Source organism: Berghia stephanieae, chromosome 6 (assembly GCF_034508935.2).
Source record: "Berghia stephanieae isolate SIO BIC M18660-M18661 chromosome 6, UCSD_Bste_1.3, whole genome shotgun sequence".
Lineage (NCBI taxonomy): Eukaryota > Metazoa > Mollusca > Gastropoda > Nudibranchia > Aeolidiidae > Berghia > Berghia stephanieae.
The window spans coordinates 11,151,991-11,174,490 of NC_088365.1; the positions used below are offsets into that span (position 1 = coordinate 11,151,991).

At 36.1% G+C, this 22,500-nt stretch overlaps 1 protein-coding gene across 1 annotated transcript in view; it reads left to right on the top strand.

Moving 5' to 3' along the window:
• Nucleotides 1-22,500, top strand: part of LOC144974466 (uncharacterized) — a 452,079-nt gene that overhangs the window by 410,752 nt on the left and 18,827 nt on the right. Inside the window, exons 9-10 of the mRNA XM_078917354.1 lie at nucleotides 268-317; nucleotides 9,623-9,721. Of these exons, the coding sequence (XP_078773480.1) occupies nucleotides 268-317; nucleotides 9,623-9,721 (149 nt within the window). The remainder of the gene's footprint in view (nucleotides 1-267; nucleotides 318-9,622; nucleotides 9,722-22,500) is intronic.

Consider the following 22,500-nt stretch of genomic DNA (forward strand, 5'->3'; position numbering starts at 1 on the left):
TTGTTGTCGATGTTATTGTCGATGTTATTGTTGTTGTTGTTGTTGTTGTCGATGTTGTTGTTGTTGCTGTTGTTGTTGTTGTTGTTTTAGTCTTATTTGTGTATTCCATTTTTACTACTTTTTTTCGATATGTTAGTAATGACTCCGCTATTATTATCTATAACGTGTGAATCTTAAAATAGAGTCTTTTGCATATGCGGCATTCTATGATTTATGCCATACTAGCATTTAAATATTGTTTTATTTTGTTTTATTATTATTCAACAGGTAACGACGCCTCGAAGAAAGGAAAACAGCCATTTTCCCTTTTAAAATTGGTAAGTTGTCTTGTTTCGTGTTGTTTTTATTATTTGTTGTATCGTTTTATCGTGTCTATGGTTGATTTATATTATTGTGACTTTAGCCAAAATATATGTTAGTGTAAACTGCACTTGATTTTTGGGGATTTTTTATTTATTTCTTTCGGGGGGGGGGGGGGTTGTTTGTTTGTTTGTTCCGTTTTGTTGTTGGACTTTTTATTTTTAATTCAGAAAAGTGAGTGGAGCAGGCACTTATGTTGGTAACAACAAGATATGAAGTGAGTAGAAAAGTGCCAGAAGACAATAGAGAATAAAAAAATTTTTCGCGGCGGTGGTGGGATTTGAACCTGCGACCTTATTGGTACGACAACTCCGCCTGGCAGGTGAGAGCGTGGCTCTACCGTGTGAGCTATCCACGAACACAAAAATATTCGTTTCAAACCCAAAGTCATTTCTAGATCCCTCTCTCACCCACTTCTTGAGATCGCCGATTCGTTCACCACCATCACGAAATAATTTTGACCAGCAGTTAAGCTTAATAGCCAATATTCTCATCACAAACATATAACATAGAAACGATTGAGACATTGAGTATGCTCCGGTGTATGGGGTGAATTTTTAATTCAGAAAAGTGAGTGGAGCAGGCACTTATGTTGGTAACAACAAGATATGAAGTGAGTAGAAAAGTGCCAGAAGACAATAGAGAATAAAAATTTTTTTCGCGGCGGTGGTGGGGTTTGAACCTGCGACCTTATTGGTACGACAACTCCGCCTGGCAGGTGAGAGCGTGGCTCTACCGTGTGAGCTATCCACGAACACAAAAATATTCGTTTCAAACCCAAAGTCATTTCTAGATCCCTCTCTCACCCACTTCTTGAGATCGCCGATTCGTTCACCACCATCACGAAATAATTTTGACCAGCAGTTAAGCTTAATAGCCAATATTCTCATCACAAACATATAACATAGAAACGATTGAGACATTGAGTATGCTCCGGTGTATGGGGTGAATTTTTAATTCAGAAAAGTGAGTGGAGCAGGCACTTATGTTGGTAACAACAAGATATGAAGTGAGTAGAAAAGTGCCAGAAGACAATAGAGAATAAAAAATTTTTTCGCGGCGGTGGTGGGGTTTGAACCTGCGACCTTATTGGTACGACAACTCCGCCTGGCAGGTGAGAGCGTGGCTCTACCGTGTGAGCTATCCACGAACACAAAAATATTCGTTTCAAACCCAAAGTCATTTCTAGATCCCTCTCTCACCCACTTCTTGAGATCGCCGATTCGTTCACCACCATCACGAAATAATTTTGACCAGCAGTTAAGCTTAATAGCCAATATTCTCATCACAACCATATAACATAGAAACGATTGAGACATTGAGTATGCTCCGGTGTATGGGGTGAATTTTTAATTCAGAAAAGTGAGTGGAGCAGGCACTTATGTTGGTAACAACAAGATATGAAGTGAGTAGAAAAGTGCCAGAAGACAATAGAGAATAAAAAATTTTTTCGCGGCGGTGGTGGGGTTTGAACCTGCGACCTTATTGGTACGACAACTCCGCCTGGCAGGTGAGAGCGTGGCTCTACCGTGTGAGCTATCCACGAACACAAAAATATTCGTTTCAAACCCAAATTCGTCCAGCGAGTTCCTCACTACAAATACCTTGGTGTAACAATTGATGACAGGCTCAAGTGGGATGAACACTTGAAAATAATTAGGCATAAGATGTGCAGACGTACATATTTTTTATCAAAACTCTCTCAGTTTAGAATAGATAAAACCCTCTGCACATTATTTTATAGAGCAGTAATCGAAAGTGTTTTGTCATTTTGTATAACAGCTTGGGGAGGCAATTGCTTAGCAGTTGAAAGGAACAAAATAAATTCAAATATTAAAAAATCTATTAAACGCTATATAAATGATGTTGACGATGTATATCTTTTAAACGAGAAATTTTGTATAAATAAAATAACTAAAATATTAAATGACCAGTATCATCCACTAAGACCATCAGTTATTATGTCAGAAAGAAGTGGTCGCCCTTTCTCTATTTCAACGAAAACAGAGAGACACCGAAAATCATTTCTGCCGTCCAGTATTAGGCTTTATAACAACAAGCAATAATCATTTTATACAATTATTTCGCATTTTTAGTTTCAAAAAATGTAAATATTAAATTATTAATTTATTTGTTTTGCAATCTTTTTAATTTTTAATTTATAGTGACAGTTTTGACTATTCTACAGTGTTGAAATTATTCATATTATAAAGCGAAGCTCTGGTTATGGAGCTGTTCCTTTTTTATATATACATCCTATTTCCATTGTATTTTTATCTTATTGTGTAAATTATAACACGTCTGTACAAAAAATTTCCTTTTTGGGATGCAATAAAGTATTATTATTATTATTATTATTATTATTATTATTATTATTATTATTATTATTATTATTATTATTATTATTATTATTATTATTATTATTATTATTATTATTATTATTATTAAGTCATTTCTAGATCCCTCTCTCACCCACTTCTTGAGATCGCCGATTCGTTCACCACCATCACGAAATAATTTTGACCAGCAGTTAAGCTTAATAGCCAATATTCTCATCACAAACATATAACATAGAAACGATTGAGACATTGAGTATGCTCCGGTGTATGGGGTGAAAAAATTTTTTTTATTCTCTATTGTCTTCTGGCACTTTTCTACTCACTTCATATCTTGTTGTTACCAACATAAGTGCCTGCTCCACTCACTTTTCTGAATTAAAAATTCACCCCATACACCGGAGCATACTCAATGTCTCAATCGTTTCTATGTTATATGTTTGTGATGAGAATATTGGCTATTAAGCTTAACTGCTGGTCAAAATTATTTCGTGATGGTGGTGAACGAATCGGCGATCTCAAGAAGTGGGTTAGAGAGGGATCTAGAAATGACTTTGGGTTTGAAACGAATATTTTTGTGTTCGTGGATAGCTCACACGGTAGAGCCACGCTCTCACCTGCCAGGCGGAGTTGTCGTACCAATAAGGTCGCAGGTTCAAACCCCACCACCGCCGCGAAAAAAATTTTTATTCTCTATTGTCTTCTGGCACTTTTCTACTCACTTCATAACTTTTTATTTTTGTATGCCTTATTGTTTTCTTCCCAGTCCTACTCTTTTTCCCTCGTTGGCTTTGTTTTCTTGTTTTTGTTCTTTTTGTTTTTTTGTTTTATTTTGTTGGGTTTAATTTTGGTTGTTTTTTTGTTTTTGTTTTGTTTTTCTTGTTTTCTTTTGCTTTTTTTTTTTTCTTTGTCGTTTTTATTTGTAATATTATTCCGATTTTTTAAATTATATTTATTTCCATTATTGTTTTTCCATCTTCGAATAAAACCAAAAAAAAAATGTGTATTTTTTTTTTGGGGGGGGGGGGGGGAGGGGGGTCCCGATAGCTCAGTTTGTAGAGCACTCATTTCACACGCAAAGGGACCGAGATCGATCCCGGATGCAGTCGAGCTTCTCTCTGATTCCCCTATCTACCCAACAGCGAATGGGTAGCTAGGTCTGTTAGATCTGGCGGAAAGTACTTTGTGATAGACTAGCGTCTTATCCAAGGGGTAGCAAGCAATTTGCTTTTGTCAGTTTCAGGCTAAATAAACCGGGGAAAAACTCTGGCTCCATGACCCTAATGGATCTGAAGGACTACCACTACTAAAAAAAAAAGGTTTAAAAATTGAGCTTTATATAGCGCAATATCCACTAAATGTGCTCAAAGCGCTTTACAATGGGTCCCTGGTCAACAGCAACATTTAACATGTAGGACGAGACACTACTACTTTTAAATGTGTATTTTAGTATGTGATATCTAAATTTGATAACAACATTACTTCCTATTTTGGAATAATTTAAAATTCTATTGATTTCTTAGAGATCTCGTCTCGTCATGAATCTATCTTTCCACACACTCTCACACACTCACACTTACTCCACACACCACACACACACACACACACACACACACACACACATACCACACACAGACACATTCCATTTCCTTCCTTGATTCTATCTTTCCACACACTCTCACTCACACACAACTCACACTTACACCACACACATACCACACACATGCATACCACACACATACACACACGCACACACATACCACTCACACACACACACATATACACACAGACACATTCCATTTCCTTCCTACTTCCCGAAATAATATATGTATTAATTTTTTTTTTTTTATTCTTCGACTCTCCCTCTTTTTATTTCCATCTACATTCCCATTTTTTTGTGACAACCAAAAAGAATAATAAATTATATTAATATTATTATGGATTCAATATGACTTTTCTACTCATAACCCCGTGGTGGTCATTCTGCTTTGAGGTACTTTTAATTTTGGTTTTTTGTTGATTTGCTTGTATGTTAATTGTATTGTTTTGTTTGTTTTTCTTGGTTTGTTTGTTTTGTTTTTTTTTGTTTGTTTCTTTCTTTCTTATTGTTTTTATAGGGGGAGGTTGTTGGTTTTTTTTTGTGGGTTTTTTTTTGTGTTTGTTCTGTGGGGTATTGTTTGCTTTTTTTTTGGTTTGTTTTGTTTTTGTTTGTTTGGTTTGTTTTTTTTTTTTGTTGTATTTTTTTTTTTTTTTTTGTTTTTTTTTGGGGGGAGATACTTTTTTATGTTATTTTTTTCCAGGTTTTTTTAATGTATGTAGAGGGAGTTTTTTTTTTTTTATTTCCATGGGTTTGTTGTTTTGTTTTGTTTTTGTAGTTTAACTGTTTTGAATTGTTTGTTTTGGGGTGTTTTTTTTTTCATAACTTCAGATTTCACCCTTGTATCAAAACCCAATTATATACCGAGAAAAGAATTTCTTCTTTTCAAAACAACTGACAATACAATCGATTCGCGTGTCATTATCCTCCCCGCTCTGTCGATAATGACAAAACACTTTTTTCGTCATTTTGACCAAGAAACTATTATTTCAATTATTGGTAGATTCAGATGACCCACCCCCCCCCTCTCACACACACACACACACACACACACACACACACACACATTTCTCCCCAATATCAAACATTCTATAACCTTCATTTTTTAAAATGAATAAAACAAAGCTTAAGAAATCTCGGGTTTAATACTTTTTTACCGTAAGTGAGTCACGTTAACCAATTTATATTTGTTTGAATTAAATAATTTTGGCCAAAAATGGAAAAAATTATAATGGATTTTTTTTTGGTTATATAACGTCAGCACTGATCTCCCCCCCCCCCCCCCCCCACACACACACACACACACTCACCTCCCCCCTACCCACCGGCCCCTTTCTCCCCCACCAATTTCTTTCTTCTTCTTCTTTTTCCCCCCTCCGATTAGTGTTCCTTCTGTCCATAATTTGTCCATCTCCAATCCTCATTTCTATGTCGACAAAAACCAGATTAATGTGGATTTGATGTGTCTGTAATTCTAGCCCTGTATTGACAGCCCCTGTCCGACTCTGAACAAACACGTTTTTAAAAATTTGGCCATGAAAACTTTTGACATTTTGGCCAGAAAAATAAAAACTCTTTCAAATATCAATTAATTAAAATTACTCTCACTACGTCAAACATTTTCAAACCTGAGACTTATATTGAAGACTTCGAGGAAGTTCCTTCCAGATTTGAGAGTTTTTGACGAGGAAAAATTCGTTTTAATCCATCTATATTGTTGTTGTTGTTGTTGTTGTTGTTGTTGTTGTTGTTGTTGTTGTTGCTGTTTTTGTTGTTTTGTTGATGGTGGCGATGGTGGTTACGGTATTGGTGGTGGTGATGATGGTGGTGGCGTTGTTGTTGTTGTTGTTGTTGTTGTTGTTGTTGTTGTTGTTGTTGTTTGATTGTTTTCGTTGTTTCGTTGTTTGGTTTGGATGAAGGTGACGGTCATGTCCATGGTTGTGTGTGTGATTGTGGTGACTATCGTGGTGGTGGTAGCGTTTTTGTTGTTGTTGTTGTTGTTGTTGTTGTTGTTGATGGTGATGGTGATGGTGATGGTGATGATGATGATGATGATGATGCTGTGGATGTTGCCGTGGTTGTTTTTGACGTTTTTGTTTTTATTGCTTTTGTTGTTGCTGCTCAAGTTGTTATTATATTAATATTGTGGTCGTTGTCGTCGTTGTTATTGTTTTAGTTTGTTTTGTTTTGTTTTCTACCTAGTGGTATGACACTCGACCTCTGACATCTAAGTACCTGGTTTGAGTCATGCTTAGGATAGCACAACGTGAGTTCCTAGGAAATTGCCCTTTACCTGCACGTTTGGGTATCAGCGTTTGTTTCTATGTCGAAATATACAATTCTCACACTCATGCATTTTTGCGATTCCAAACTTGTTCCCAGCCGCTGTACGAGACGAGCTTGCGAGTAGATACACGTTGGGAAATAGTTCGATTTCCAAAACGTAAGAGTGTAAGAAATACTTTATTCTACCCTTCAATCGATTCTGATTTCGTTATCTCAGAATAAAAGACACAGGCACACAAAAAGTGAAATTAATAGTTACTTCTTTTTTTTTAAATCCAATTATAATGAAATTGTATGCTTGATTATCGGACGTAACAAACTATTATTGTAAACTTGATATCAATACTATTCTAGGGTGAAGAGTAGAATATACGATTCTTGTGCGGCTATGTGGTCTAGTGGTATGACACTCGCTTTTGGATCGGAAGGTCCTGGGTTCGAGCCTCGCGCTCGGCGCATAGTTGAGTCCTTGGAAAAGGCTCTTTACTCACATTCTCTCACCGTACTCAGGTGTAAAATGAGTACCTGGCCGTTAACAGCGTTGTCTTTGTCCGAAAAATTGTAATATCGCCTAATAAGCGTTATGTCCTGTCCTACATGTTAAATGTTGCTGTTGACCAGGGACCCCTTGTAAAGCGCTTTGAGCACGTTTAGTGGATATTGCGCTATATAAAAGCTCAATTTAATTTTTTAAATTTTAATTTAATTCTTACAATCTTGTTTTTTTGTTTTTTTTTTTTGGAATTCCGGACGTGTTCCCAACCGCTGCATAAGCTTAACTTTCTCCTTACCGGCCCTTTTCCCTGATTGTCCCCAAAACTTCATACCCCACCCATACAATAAAATAGCTAAATAAAATAAAATGAATTTCCCTTTATTCATCCCTAAGATGAAATTTTTCTTTAGGGTCTATTCCAAGGGGAAACTGGAATAACCCAGGCGTCAGCCGCAGTGCAGCGCTGCAAAGTGAGCTAAGGCTAGGTGACTTGCTCAAGGCCACACAACGCGGTGGGTAGTCGAACTCGGTACCTTTCGGGTACGAAGCAAAGACAATACCGCTGAGCCACGCTGTCCCATAGATATTTATTTCACTCAAACACAAAAGCTGTTAGTTCTTGCTAAACATATTTTTTTGCTAAACGAGCTCGTCAACACAGTGTTAATATACTTTAACTGTAGCAAACATTTTTGTTCAAATATTATGATGAACGAAAGAAATCAGAATGAGAAAAATGTTGGCTGCATCGTAACGAATGTGACGATTTTCCTATGGGTTGTATGGAGAGGGTTAAGAGCGGGAACTTGGGAACAAAGTTCCAATTCCAAAACGCAAGAGTGTAAGAAATTATTTATTCTAGATACCCCCTCAATCGATTCTCTATATCGTCATCTTTGAATAAAAGACATGTTCAAAAACATTCAAATTGATAGATACTTCTTTATTCTTCTTCTTCTTCTAGGTTCCATGCCTGGTCCAGGCTTCGGATACTGCATGAATTATCTCTCTCCATTCCTCCCTGTCTCTTGCTTTTTCAAACAGCTCTTGGATTGTTAGGTTGGTGAAGCCCTTCAGTTGGTCTATGAGTATTTTTCTTTGTCTCCCCCGGGCGCGTTTACCAGGTATTTTTCTACAACTTGCCAGGTATTCATTCTTATCTTTCCTTACTATGTGTCCGAAAAAGGATAGTTGTCGATCCTCTATTAAGGGCATTAGTTTCCTTTGTTGGTATGTTTGTTTTAGCACTTCTTCGTTCGTTTTGTGTGCAGTATACAATATTCTCTGCATCCTTCTCAAGCACCACATTTCAAAAGCTTCAATGTTCTTTTGTGTTTCTGCATTTGTAGTCCAGCGTTCGCATCCGTATAACAAGATTGGCCACACGTAGCACTTCAAGACTCGGAATCTAATCCCGAACGACATCTGTTTGTTTTTCAAAATGTTTCCCAGGTCTTCTTTATAAAGAATCACAAACTATTATTGTAACCTTGATATCAATACGCTTTACTGTTGAGGGGTTGAGGGGTAAAATGAATAATATTGTACTAGCGCTTTCCAGGCGTTATAGATAGTATGCGCTTGGCTAAGAAGTTCAGAACATTGCCATCCGGAAGTATAACGTACCAACACACAAACTATGTGTAATCATGGACGTTTATAGTCTGGATAAGACCGTTTAGTAAGTATTACTCATAAACGCGGATAGCAAAAAACAATAACAAAGACCAGAGTGACGTCAACTTCATTCTATCTATACGTCATCGCCCTACATAATGTTAATTGTTACAGTTGGTTTAGGACGATTTGGATGAGCACATTAAAAACAGAAGCCAGAGCAATTAAATAGCGCAATATCCGCTAAACGTGCTCTAAGCGCTTTACAAAAGGTCCTTGACCAATAGTAACACGTAACATGTAGAACGAGACATGACGCCTGTTAGGCGATATTACAATTTATTTCCGACAGAGACAACGCTGTAAATGGACAGGTACTCATACACATGAATAAGGTGAGGAGAATGTGAATAAAGAGCCTTTTCCAAGGACTCAACTATTCGCCGAGCGAGGCTCGAACTCAGGACCTTCCGATCCGAAAGTGAGTGTCATACCACAAGACCACATAGCCGCACAAAGGGATATTTGACGAAATAAAACTTCACATTGTCTCCCTTGAATTAATTAGCCCATCAGCGCTAGATAGATAAGATAATCTGTTCTCGTTTATCAATGATAATATGTGACCCTTCACCTCAAAACGGCATTAAGTCGGGTTGGCTTTAAGATGTTGAAAACTGAATTTATAGCCAGAAATATCAGACTTGTGTTGAGTTTGTATGTTTTATTGAGGAGAATGGCAACCATATTTTAGGGTGCTAATGTCAACAATTTATATTTTTTGACCAGTTTAACATTTAATTCGGCTTTTCAGCAGATGGTTCGTTCCGACATAATACCCTTTTGAGACGATGAGTCACATATAACATGTCCAGTCCATGAAATACTATTTTTTTAAACCCGTTCATTTCTTTCTTTTTTTTTCCTCAGATGAAAACTCGGAGTAAGGAATCCCTGACTAAAATCGACGAAGTTTTAAAGAGATTGAAACCATCGGAATTCAAAGATAACCATCTAGCAGCTTACAAGGTGAGTTTAAGTTTTCTCGAATTTCAGCAACAACATAATGTGGTTCACCAACTCTGCCTAAAATCCCCATAGTGGGCAGGGAGGTACTTACTGCGTCATCTATCCCCATATATGAGTTTTCCAAATTGCTTTTTTTTTTTCTTTCTTGGAATGAGATTACTTGGTTTTGTCCTGGTCCTGGCCGGATGCCCTGGCTGACAGGGAATCAGTCAAATATACAGTTAGTTTTGGAAGATGATATTTTTTTTTCTTTTTAAATCATCTCTCTCTCTCTCTCTCTCTCTCCCTCTCTCTCTCTCTCTCTCTCTCTCTCTCTTTCTTTCTCTCTCTCTCTCTCTCTCTCTGTCATGCACTGCATTATGTTTTCTTTATATTATATATGATTTGTAAAACATTTGAGTGTGTTCCTCTTACTGGGGACCTGTGCTTGTGTCTGGATGAGACTTTTAGGTGATCTCAAACCAAGTACTTTGATGGTGTGCTCTTGGAATCTACATCTGTTTCCTATTTGAACCAATTTCCCTTTGTCTTACCTTTTCTTGGGTGCTTTAATTGTAATTCTAGAACTTATTACTATCCCATTTTCTTCCTTTTTACTGGCGCTGATATAACCTAAATGTGTTGCAAGCGCCATAAAATCCTTATAAACAAACACAATAGGCATAATAATAATGTTAGGCATAAGTAGAATCTAACGCCGCTGGTGAAAGGTTAAAGTCATTATAACCAAAAACAATGATAATAATCATAATGTGCCTTATCATAAACTCATGGGAACTAATAACAAAACACTCTCCATTTATTTTTTAATAGAAAAGATTCTATTCAAATTCTCTTACATAGACATTTTTCTAAGATTAATGATTATACAACCAAAAAAATGAAAGGTAAAAAATCTCATTCAAACACAAACATAAAAAAAAAAAAAACCAAAACAAGTCAAAACACACAACAAAAAACTATAACATATATATATATATATATATATATATATATATATATATATATATATATATATATATATATATATATATGTATATATAAATATATTTGATAGATGTTTCTGCCATCCGTTAATGGTGTTACTACTTGAAAAGTGTTTCTATTCAGATGTTTTTTTGGTGTGAAGAATGAATGTTATTCTTTCCAGTGTCTCCCTCCCGTGTCCCCTGATATGTAAAGATTTATGTGTTCATCCGACCATTATTGAGACGAAATGAGGGATGAAGACAAACAGATATTTTACATCTTACGTCATTTTTGGAGATTACGAATTATTATTATTTTTATTATTATTATTATTATTATTATTATTATTATTATTATTATTATTATTATTATTATTATTATTATTATTATTATTATTATTATCATTGTCGTCGTCACTGTCGTCATCATCATCATCATAATCATCATCATAATCATCATCATCATCATCATCATCATCATCATCATCATCATCATCATCATCATCATCATCATTATTATTATTATTATTATTATTATTATTATTATTATTATTATTATTATTATTATTATTATTATTATTATTATTATTATTATCATCATTATTATTATCATTATTATTATTTATTGTTTTAGATCTCATTATTATTATTATTATTATTATTATTATTATTATTATTATTATTATTATTATTATTATTATCATTATCATCATCATCATCAACACCATCATCTTCTTCATCATCATCATCATCATCAACATCATCATCATCATCATCATCATCGTCATCATCATCATCATCATCATTATCTTCGTCGTCGTCGTCGTCATCATCATCATCAACAACATTTGAGCGATAAAAGTGTGTCGGCAAATCTGTTTATTTCTGTCCCGTTAAATTACAATTGCTATCAGACTGTTTATTCCAATTCCTCTCTTTATTGAAATTGTTTTACCGTGTTTTTTAAAACAATTTAGCTCGATCACATTTACAGAGCTGCTGCTACAATAAATTTCAAAACTTCAAACTAGTTTCCAAGGGGGAATAAAAGAAAATTATTTCACTTTAACCCTCTCCTTACCAGCTATTTTTAGAATTTTCCCCGAAAATTCACACCCATCCTACACAAAAATAGACTTTTCTTACTAAAACAAAATAGGAACAAGTACATTCTAGACAGAATATTGTTCAGCAAAATGAGCTCTACAAGACGGTGTTTAGTATTTATAGCTGTAATCAAAGCATTTCTTTAGATTTTGTGATGTACAAGAGACTTCCGAATAAGAAAATTGTCGGTCGCATCGTAACGAATGTGACGATTTTCCTATGGGTGGTAAGGAGAGGGTTATAAAGCTGTGGATATTAAACAATTTGCCTTCAGCATGGTCCAAAAATGATCCAATGTCCTACATAATATGTGACCCACCGTATCAAAGCGGTATTATGTCGTGATCCACTCGGTAAGGGAAATTGAATTCATAGCCACAAATATCCAACTTGGGTTTAATTTCTGTCCGTTATGGTGGAGTATAAAGACTATTTCTTGCATTGCAAAAACTTCTAAGCTCCAATGTCTCATCATTCTATCTCTAAATTCACTTTTTGGGGTCTGAATCATCCCGACAGAATACCGTTTTGAGACGGAGGGTCACATATAGGTTCTAAGGAGCTCAACTTTCTTTTTCAGCAAAATGTATTGAGTCAAAGAAACCAATGCAGCTCTGTAGCTAGAGCCAAAAATTCGGATTTCTACGACTTTTTCGTAATATTAGGCAGCTCTGCATTTATTTTTATTAATGCTAAAATGTTTTGCAGAGTATTTTTTTACATCATGCATCAATTCTGATTTTTTTTTTTAATATCTGAAAAAAAAAAACAAATTAATTTTCGTTTTGTTTTCCTCAATTTTTAAGTTTAATTTTATTTTTTTACATTTTCCTATTGTTGATCCACAATGTTGTTGTTTTCAAAAAGGAGGAATTTTCTTTTCATTATTTTGTATAGTCTAGAATCCATACCTTTTTTTAATTTCCTTTATTTTTTACATATTTTATACAAGTTTAAAATTAACTGTATTATTTTTAAGATTTTTAAAGAAGAATTTTTAATTAAACTATTATTCCAGTTGGCATTTAGAGATTTCCCAAGTTGTGGTGTAAAACTGAATAAAAAGGAAGATTGAAAATAGCTGCTGAATTTTCAGACATTTTTTCAATCTTTGGTATGATAGCTTATATTTCTGTGAAATTCCAGCTCAATTGTGGTGTCTAACGGTGCAGACATAGCGTTCTGTCTTCATGACTGTCTGGGAAGTAAATTGCCATGCGCCGACTAAACACATTTTTTAAAAATATGGCCGGAAAATTTTACTTCACTTCATGTTGTGCACATAGTTGAGTCCTTGGAAAAGGCTCTTTACTCACATTCTCTCACCGTACTCAGGTGTAAAATGAGTACCTGGTCGTTAACAGCGTTGTCTTTGTCCGAAAAATTGTAATATCGCCTAACAGACGTCATGTCCCGTCCTACATGTTAAATGTTGCTGTTGACCAGAGACCCTTATAAAGCGCTTTGAGCACATTTAGTGGATATTGCGCCATATAAAGCTCAATTGATAGATTAAAAATGAAAAAAAAAAACTTCCAACATGTCGATAAGTCTCAGGATTGAGAATATTTTTGACCTGTTGGGGGTCAGGAGTCGAGAGTTTGAGTTTTAAAAAACGTAAAGAAATAAATAAAATTCCCTTTATTCATCCCATAGGGGAAATGTGTCTCCAAGGTCTATTATAAGGGAAGATTGGAGTAACCGAGGCGTTAGCCGCAGTGCAGCGCCGCAAATTGAGCTAGGGCCATGTAACTTTGCTCGAGGCCACACAGCTCAGCGGCGGGTGATCGAACCGTACCGCTGGCACACACTGCCCCCCTTTTGAAATTGGAGTTAGAATTCTCGGGTTCGAGACTTTTCAAATATGTCGGGTGTCATTTTACTCAATCGATATAATGTTATGAAGTAATAAATTTCTGGCCACCTTTATATTCTTTAAATTGTGTTTTCTCGGTGTTTGTCAGAAAATGTATGATTGCATGAAATGAAAACAAAATAGTGTTTTCCTCATCAATTTGAAGAATCCTGTCTGCATAGGTTTAAATGTTTTCTTTTAATTTGTGTGTATTTTATGTGTGTGTGGGTGTGTGGATGTGTGTGTATGTATGTGTGTTTATGTGTGTGTATGTGTGTGAGAGATGTGGAGGGATATTTTCTTTATTTATTATTTGTATTTGTATTTTGTGTTTGATCGCGTGTTTGTAAAGCACGAAGCACTTCATTTTACGAAGAAAGTAAGTATCTCGAAATCCGGGTTTAAATTTACTCAGCTCCTTTATAAGAAGAATGAGACTGATATGGAATATACTCGTATCTCTACCATGGGAATCAAACGGGGAATGTCAAATCACTATCAATTGGATTCTGTAGTCGGATGTCACGCCGCCCGGCAACGGCGGCCATCTTGGTTCTAAACAAAGAAAATCATTGCTTTTTATTCTTCAAGCTGGCTAGAACTTTTCATATGCCTTGTGATCAGAATGTGTAAAAGTCAAAACATGATCAAATTTATGGATTTTCTTTTCCCTCTGGATATGCTTATATGCTCACCGGGGAAATATTTCATACGGGCGTCCGCCATTGTTACGATAGTTTAGAGCCAGTGTTACTAAGTTACCATGCGTCATTAGGAAGGAAGTGACGTTACGACTGTTGAAGAGTATTATTATAGTCGTATAACAAAAATAGTATGTCACACGTTAGACAACTAATCCAATAACTTCTGATACTGCAATTCGAGGGCACAGATAGTATGCGCTTGGCTAAGAAGCTCACACCATTGCTATCCGGCGGACCAACACACAAAATTGTGTGCAACCATGAACGTTTATACTCTGGTTAATATAGTTTAGTGAGAATTACTCATAAACGCGGATGGCAAAAAGCAATAACAAAGACCTGAGTGACGTCAACTTCGAACTATCTATAGATAGTATGCGCTTAGCTAAGAAGCTCACAACAGTGCCATCCGGAAGTATAACGGACCAACTCACAAAACTGTGATTAACCATGAACGTTTATAGTCTAGTTAATACAGTTTAGTGAGGATTACTCATAAACGCGGATGGCAAAAAAAAAAAAACAATAACAAAGACCTAAGTCATGTCAATTTCATTCTATCTATAAGTACGATGATGGTCTCGACTTATTATGTTTATCTCCAAAGATACGCAGATTTTAAAAAGCATGTCAATCCCTTCCGAGCTATTAGGGAGTAAAGAGCCTTTTCAAATGACTCAACTATGCGCTGAGCGAGGCTCGAACCCAGGACCTTCCGATCCGAAAGCGAATGTCATACCACAAGACCACATAGCCGCCTTTCACAAATATTATGACTTCCTCTATTACCCACATATTATTTATTTGATAATTATTGGGGACCTAACCGTTTTCACAGGAAGAGCTTTGTCTGTCATGTAATTGGGCAGGTACTCATTCTACACCAGAATATGGTGAGAGATTTTGTGAAAAAGTACCTTTCCAAAGACTCAACTTTGTGTCACTTGTAGTTGGACTCGAACCTGGGACATATAGGTCCAGAGGCAGGCCTCATACCACTAGACCACAAAACAAAATGTTAGATTCTTATCTAACCCCGCTTAAAGTAAGTTAGAGGAATAAGTCGTCATCGTTGTTTTTTGTTTTGTTTTTAAGGGTTTTACGGCGCTTGCAACACATTTAGGTCATATCAGCGCCAGTAAAAAGGAAGAAAATGTCAAAAGTTCTAGAATTACAATTAAAGCATCCAAGAATAAGGCAGACAAAGGGGAATTTGTTCAAAAAGGGAACAGATGTAGATTCTAAGAGCACACTATCAGTGTACTTAGTTTTGAGATCATTAAATGTCTCATCCAGACATAAGCACAGGTCCCCGACAAGAGGAACACACTCAATTGTTTACAAATTATACATATGTAAAAAACGGAAAAATAATACAGTGCATAACAGAGAGATGATTTACAAGGAAAAAAATATCATCTCCCAAAACTAACTATACATTTGACTGTTTCCCTCCCTGCCAGGGTATCCGGCCAGGACCAGGACAAAACCAAGTAATCTCATTCCAAGACAAAGACAGAAAACAGGTTAGAAAAAAAGATATAGGGGGATAGAAGACGTAGTATGTACCTCCCTGCCCACTATGGGAGGTCAGGATCCCCACCCAGAGTCGTCGTCGAAGCATTTCTTCCAGACATTTTTCTTAGAAAAGCAAATATTGTCATTGATCTTTAGGAAGATGAAGGGATACAACTGGAAAACACCCTCAAATTTGACCTATAACCTTTGCGTTTCTCATATCTTTTTCCAATGACATGACATATATACAGAGACGAAGTGGAGAAGTTGTTTGAATTGACCGTCTCCTGAGCAATTCAATTTTTAGCAGACATAATTTTAATTTGCATAATTCTGAGAAAGACTTTTTATGCGGGAGTTTCGAAAATCTTTAAAAAAATAATTGCAAAACGATTTCAGTACTTTTTTTTTTTTTTTTGCTATGTCCAATTTTTTTGTATTAGAGCTATGATGTCTGAATTGCAGAGTTGTTTTATTTTTCTTATATCTCTGGGGTTTTTTGTTTGTTTTTTTTTTTTGTTTTGTTTTTGTTTTTTTGTTTTTGTTTGTTTTTTTGTTTTTTTGTTGTTGTTGGGTTGTTTTTTTTTTTTTGTTTTTTTTTTTGGGGTGGGGGGGGGGGTGTTGGGGTTTTTTTTTTCTTTTTTTTTTTTTTTATTTAGTTTCAGATTTTATAATTTTGTTTTTGTTGTTTTTAGTGATCGGACATGGTTTTGCAGGAGGGATCGTGGGTTTTGATATTCATTCATATCCGAGTCAGGCAGAAGGACTAATGAACAATAGGTTACAAATCATAATATCACAAGGTTGACATAACTATTTTAGTATAGATAGTATGCAGATGACGTCACTCAGGCCTTTGTTATTGTTTTTGCCATCCGCGTTTGTGAGTTGTTCTCACTAAACTGTATTAACCAGACTATAAAAGTTCATGGTTACACACAGTTTGTGTGTTGGTCCGTTATACTTCCGGATGGCAATGTTGTGAACTCCTTGGCCAAGCGCATTCTATCTATAGGGAATGGGATTAGCGGAAGAGTAGCGTCCCTTGATTGGACGTCACCCATAGTCTGTGACGTCACCGGCGGAAAAATTATTCGAGAGAGAACGTCATGTTGGTTGTGCACATGCGTTCTCTCTCTAATAACTTTTCCGCCGGTGACGTCACAGACGATGAGATTGGAATCAGTTTGGTTTTTGTTTTTATTTTTTGAATCAAACTTTTGTTCCCCATTCTGTCCTGCTATCCATTCATTGTCCTACTCTGCCCACTCTCAAAATTGCTTGCCTTTTTAAGAAAATGAAACGAGGGTCTTTAAAACGGCCTTCGCCGTTACGACACTTCGCTAGCTAATGGGTCATGTCCAAAGAAATCGATTTGTGGTCATCAAGGTTATTTTATTTACCTATTGATTTCGTCCTATTTATTGCCCCCGCTGACCAGTCTACCCACGCAATTGAAAAGGGTTTTTTTTTTGTTTTGTTTTGTTTTTGTTTTTGTTTTTTGTTTTTTTTTGTTTTTTGTGTGTTTTTGTTTTTGTTTTTTTTTTTTTTTTGGTTTATTTTTTTGTGTTTTTTTTTTATTTTATTTAATTTATTTATTTTATTTTTTTTTTTTTGGGGGGAGGGGGGTTAGATTAAATGACTATACGACTATTTTGGTTTGTGACACCTAATTTGGTTCACCCAGCCTGTGATAAAGAGATCACGAAATCTATTTGTAATGACCTCTCACCTACCAAAGTGCCAACTCGTAGCTTGCGTGACGGAGTGGAAAGCGAATGGATTTGTTTTGATTTGTTTGGGGTTTTTTTTTGTACGTGACCAATCTTGAGATTATGGTATTATGTCGAAGTGAAACGTGTCTTTGAATTTAATTGATATTAAAACTTATAGATAGTATGCGCTTGGCTAAGAAGCTCATAACATTGCCATCGGAAGTATAACGAACCAACACACAAAACTGTGTGTATCCATGAACGTTTATAGTCAGGTTAATACCATACAGTGAGCATTACTCATAAATGCGAATGGCAAAAAACAATAACAAAGACCTGAGTGACGTCATCTTCGAACTATCTATAGATAGAATGAAGTTGTCGTCGCTCAGGTCTTTGTTATTGTTATTGTTTTTTTATTGCCATCCGCGTTTATGAGTAATTCTAACGAAACTGTATTAACCAGACTATAAACGTTCATGGCTACACATAGTTTTGTGTTTTGGTCCGATACACTTCCGGGTGGCAATGTTGTGAGCTTCTTAGCCAAGCGCATACTATCTATGGGGTGAAAACAGATTGCATCACCCGCCTGATATTTTTTACATCATAAATATTGATAGAGAGAACGGGGCCAAGACGTTCCTTAATAAGGAAAGAGATTAGCGGAAGAGTAGCGTCCCTTGATTGGACGTCACCCATAGTCTGTGACGTCACCGGCGGAAAAGTTATTAGAGAGAGAACGTCATGTTGGTTGTGCGCATGCGTCTCTCGTCCTTGTCGGACGACAATAATAATAATAATAATAATAATAATAATAATAATAATAATAATAATAATAATAATAATAATAATAATAATATAATAATAATAATAATAATAATAATTTTTAAAATGATAATAATAATAATAATAATAATAATAATAATAATAATATAATAATAATAATAATAATAATAATAATAATAATAATAATAATAATAATGACAATAATAATAACAACAACCACAATAATAATAATATTAATATTAACACTAACAATAATAGCAACAATAATATTACCATCATCATTACTACCACCACCATCACTACTATCACCTTAATGAAAACATGATTAGTTAATCGTATAGAACAGTAAAATTAGGTGCCCCAAACGTAAACAAAGTTCGAGAAGCACATGGCAAACCACATGTTCCTGTCTTGACAGCTCACATTCCAATGTAAATTATAGAAAAAAAATAACCTTTAAAATTTGGCTGTTAGGTGGCAAAAGAAACACATATTCCTAAATACTCGATCATGCATCAAATAATGTCTAGATATGGATATTTTATGGAACAAAAGGTAAAATTTATCAAAAGTTACAGTCTATCTATTTTTAGACCAGAGCAAATTATTGCGCTGGTGTGAACAAGACGAGAATTATTCGGAGCCTGGTTTTCAGAATAATTTAGCCTTATATTATTATTTCTGCAACTGTTAGATTTTATGTAAACATATTTTCAATACTGAAAGTGTATTGCCTACAACTCAAACTACAAAATTGGGGACCTATATTGTGCGTAAATTATTCCGGTCCCTAACGAAAATCACTAGCAACTTGTTATTGTTTACGTTTGGGGCACCTAATTTTACTGATCTATAAACGAGATTCGACCACGCTATCCGTTACTATTTACTCGTAAAGAAGTACCAAATACCTACTAACTCCCGACTAGTAAACCTCCCTGATTTGTAACCAAAACAATGCAATCCAACAGTTTACAACAGCCAGCCTTCCACTCGGACCAGTCTTGGGTTTAGTTTAAACAAGTTTGGTAAATATTTGTAACAGTCTCTAAGTAGGAATAGGGTCGATTTATAGATTTATCAAGCTAAGGTAAATAAGATGCATAGTCTTTTGTACAAAGCAGAATGGAGAGAGAGAGAGAGAGAGAGAGAGAGAGAGAGAGAGAGAGAGAGAGAGAGGGGGGGGGGGGGGGGTGAGTGAGTATGTGAGAGAGAAGTGAGATAGAAACAGAAAGAGAGAGGACAGAGAAGCAAGGAAAAAGTGAATGGTTATGCATAAAAAACATATAGAATGTTTAGGATCAAATTATATCATCGAAAAGAAGACAGGAGTGTGTGTGTGTGTGCGTGTGTGTGTGTGTGTGTGTGTGTGTGTGTGTGTCTGATTATAGCAAGAAAAAGATAAAAACAAAATAAAAATCTGGCGGGAAGAGGAGGAGGAGGAGGAGGAGACTGAGAGGGGGGGGGGGGGGGGAGCAAGGAGGGAGAGATTGAGAGTTCATGATAGTAATACAAAAAGGATGAGAGCGTCAGACAGACAGACAGACAGACAGACAGACAGCCAAGTGCAATCATGGAGAGAGGTGGGGAGGAAATAAAAGTTAGAAGGAGGTTGAGAAAGAGGACAAGGAGATAGACAGACAGATAGATAGATAGATAGATAGATAGATAGATAGATAGATAGATAGATAGATAGATAGATAGATAGATAGATAGATAGATAGATAGACAGATAGATGGATAGATAGATAAGATAGATAGATGGAGGGAGGGAGAGGGAGGGAGAGAGGGAGGGAGGGAGGGAGGGAGAGAGAGAGAGAGAGAAGATAGATAGATAGATAGATAGATAGATAGATAGATAGATAGATAGATAGAATGAAAGAAACAGAGGGAGAAAAATAAAACAACCTAAAATGAGAAAGAAAGACAGAAGTAAAAAAGGAATTAGGATAATAAATAGTAAAAGAAGAATAAAACACAGAACTGATGTTAGTGTTATTATCGATCACACAGCGATATAAAACACACCGATAATGGTAGGCAAAGTTCTGATGTGTCATATATCAGTTTATTTCTCTCTCTCTCTCTCTCTCTCTCTCTCTCTCTCTCTCTCTCTCTCTCTCTCCCTATCTATCTATCTATCTATCTCTCTATCTCTCTGTCTATCTATCTATCTCTCTGTCTGTCTGTCTCTCTCTCGCTCTCTCTCTCTCTCTGTCTCTGTCTCTGTCTCTCTCTCTCTCTCTCTCTCTCTCTCTGTCTATCTATCTATCTATCTATCTATCTATCTATCTATCTATCTATCTATCTTCTCTCTCCCTCTCCCCACAATTCCAATGTCTTTGCCTCTCTCCCAAATTTCCTCGTGCCTCTCCTTCCCCTTGAACCCCCCCTCTCTCTCTCTCTCTCTCTTTCTATCTATCTCTCTCTTTCTTCTCTTCTTTCTCTCTCTCTTCTCTCTCTTCTCTCTCTTTCTCTCTCTCTCTCTCTCCTCTCTCCTCTCTCTTTCTCTCCTCTTTTCTCTCCTCTCCTCTCTCTCTCTCTCTCTCCTCTTCTCCCTCCTCTCTCTCTCTCCTCCTCTCTCTCCTCTCTCTCTCTCCTCTCCTCTCCTCTCTCTCTCTCTCTCTCTCTCTCTCTCTCTTCTCACACATACAAACACACATACACACACACACACACGCAAACACTTTCTTCTGGCATCAAATGGAATTTGAGTACAATCCTGGTTTTAAGAAATTATTCCATTACGCCCAAACCGATCAGCGATAACCCCCTGTTAACATCATATATTCCCTGCCATAATCTGACGAAGAAATAACATTTTTAAATAGAGACAGAAAACCCGATCAAATATCTATATATCGTTTAAAATGACCCTCATCTTGTAGAAAATTATCAATTCTGATATTTCAAGAAAGTCTTTAAGGAATTCTCAGGTTTGAGAGTTTTTCACAAGATATCGATCATCTTTGTATATTATTTGATATTTGAAGGACGAGTTTTCTGGCCAATATTTCTTAATGTGTTGTTTTGTTGGGGTTTTTATTTTGTTAGAGTACGCAAGTACTAGCCCCCCCCCCCCCCCCCCCCCCCCCCCCCCCCCTCCCCTCCCTTCATCTCCCTCCCCTTTTCCCCCCTCATTTTTTGTATTTTGTTTATGTTGTTGTTGTTGTTGTTGTTGAGGATAACTTAAAAGACCACGTTGAAATATTTTTCGTGATCCTCATAAACCAAAAACAAAAAAAGGAAGGATTTGATTGGTTTGGGGAGAAGGGAGGGAGGCTTAACCCACTCAATCCTAGAGATTTTTGCTACTTTTCAAAATTGGAAAAAATGCATTAAAAATGAGCATGTACATAGATGGTTTTATTCAACTATAATTAACATGTAAAAACTAAAAACATCAGCTTTGATACTACGCCTATGATTTGTCTCAGAAAAATGTAATAAATAGGCATGGGGTAAAAGTAACCCGGGTAAACTACGGAAATAGTCGGTGTTAGGGTTGAGTGGGTTAAAGTGATGAGAGTAGTTTTGGTAGTAGTCACAGCAACAGATATAAATAAATATCGTGGAGAGTGAGTTGCCGTTTAGCATTTGAATGTCATTGCCAATTTCCCAATATTTGGCGTCTTGTATAATTCGTTTAGCGTCCGGAAAATCAATTTGGCGTCCCTGCAGTTTTATTTTGATGGTTGCTTTTCACTTTTCATCCCATTTCTCAAAACACGTTTTATCTTTTATTATTGTTTGATAAACAACTCAACATGCGGCATAAATTTTACTCATTTTCAATGGTTGTTACTTGAGCTACTTGAGCTTTTATATAGCGCAATATCCACTAAACGTGCTCAAAGCGCTTTACAAGGGGACCCTGGTCAACAGCAACATTTAACATGTAGGACGGGACATAACGCCTGTTAGGCGATATTACAATTTTTCGGACGAAGACAACGCTGTTAACGGCCAGGTACTCATTTTACACCTGAGTGCGGTGAGAGAATGTGAGTAAAGAGCCTTTTCCAAGGACTCAACTATGCGCCGAGCGCGTAGCTCGAACCCAGGACCTTCCGATCCGAAAGCGAGTGCCATACCACTAGACCACATAGCCGCACAAAACACG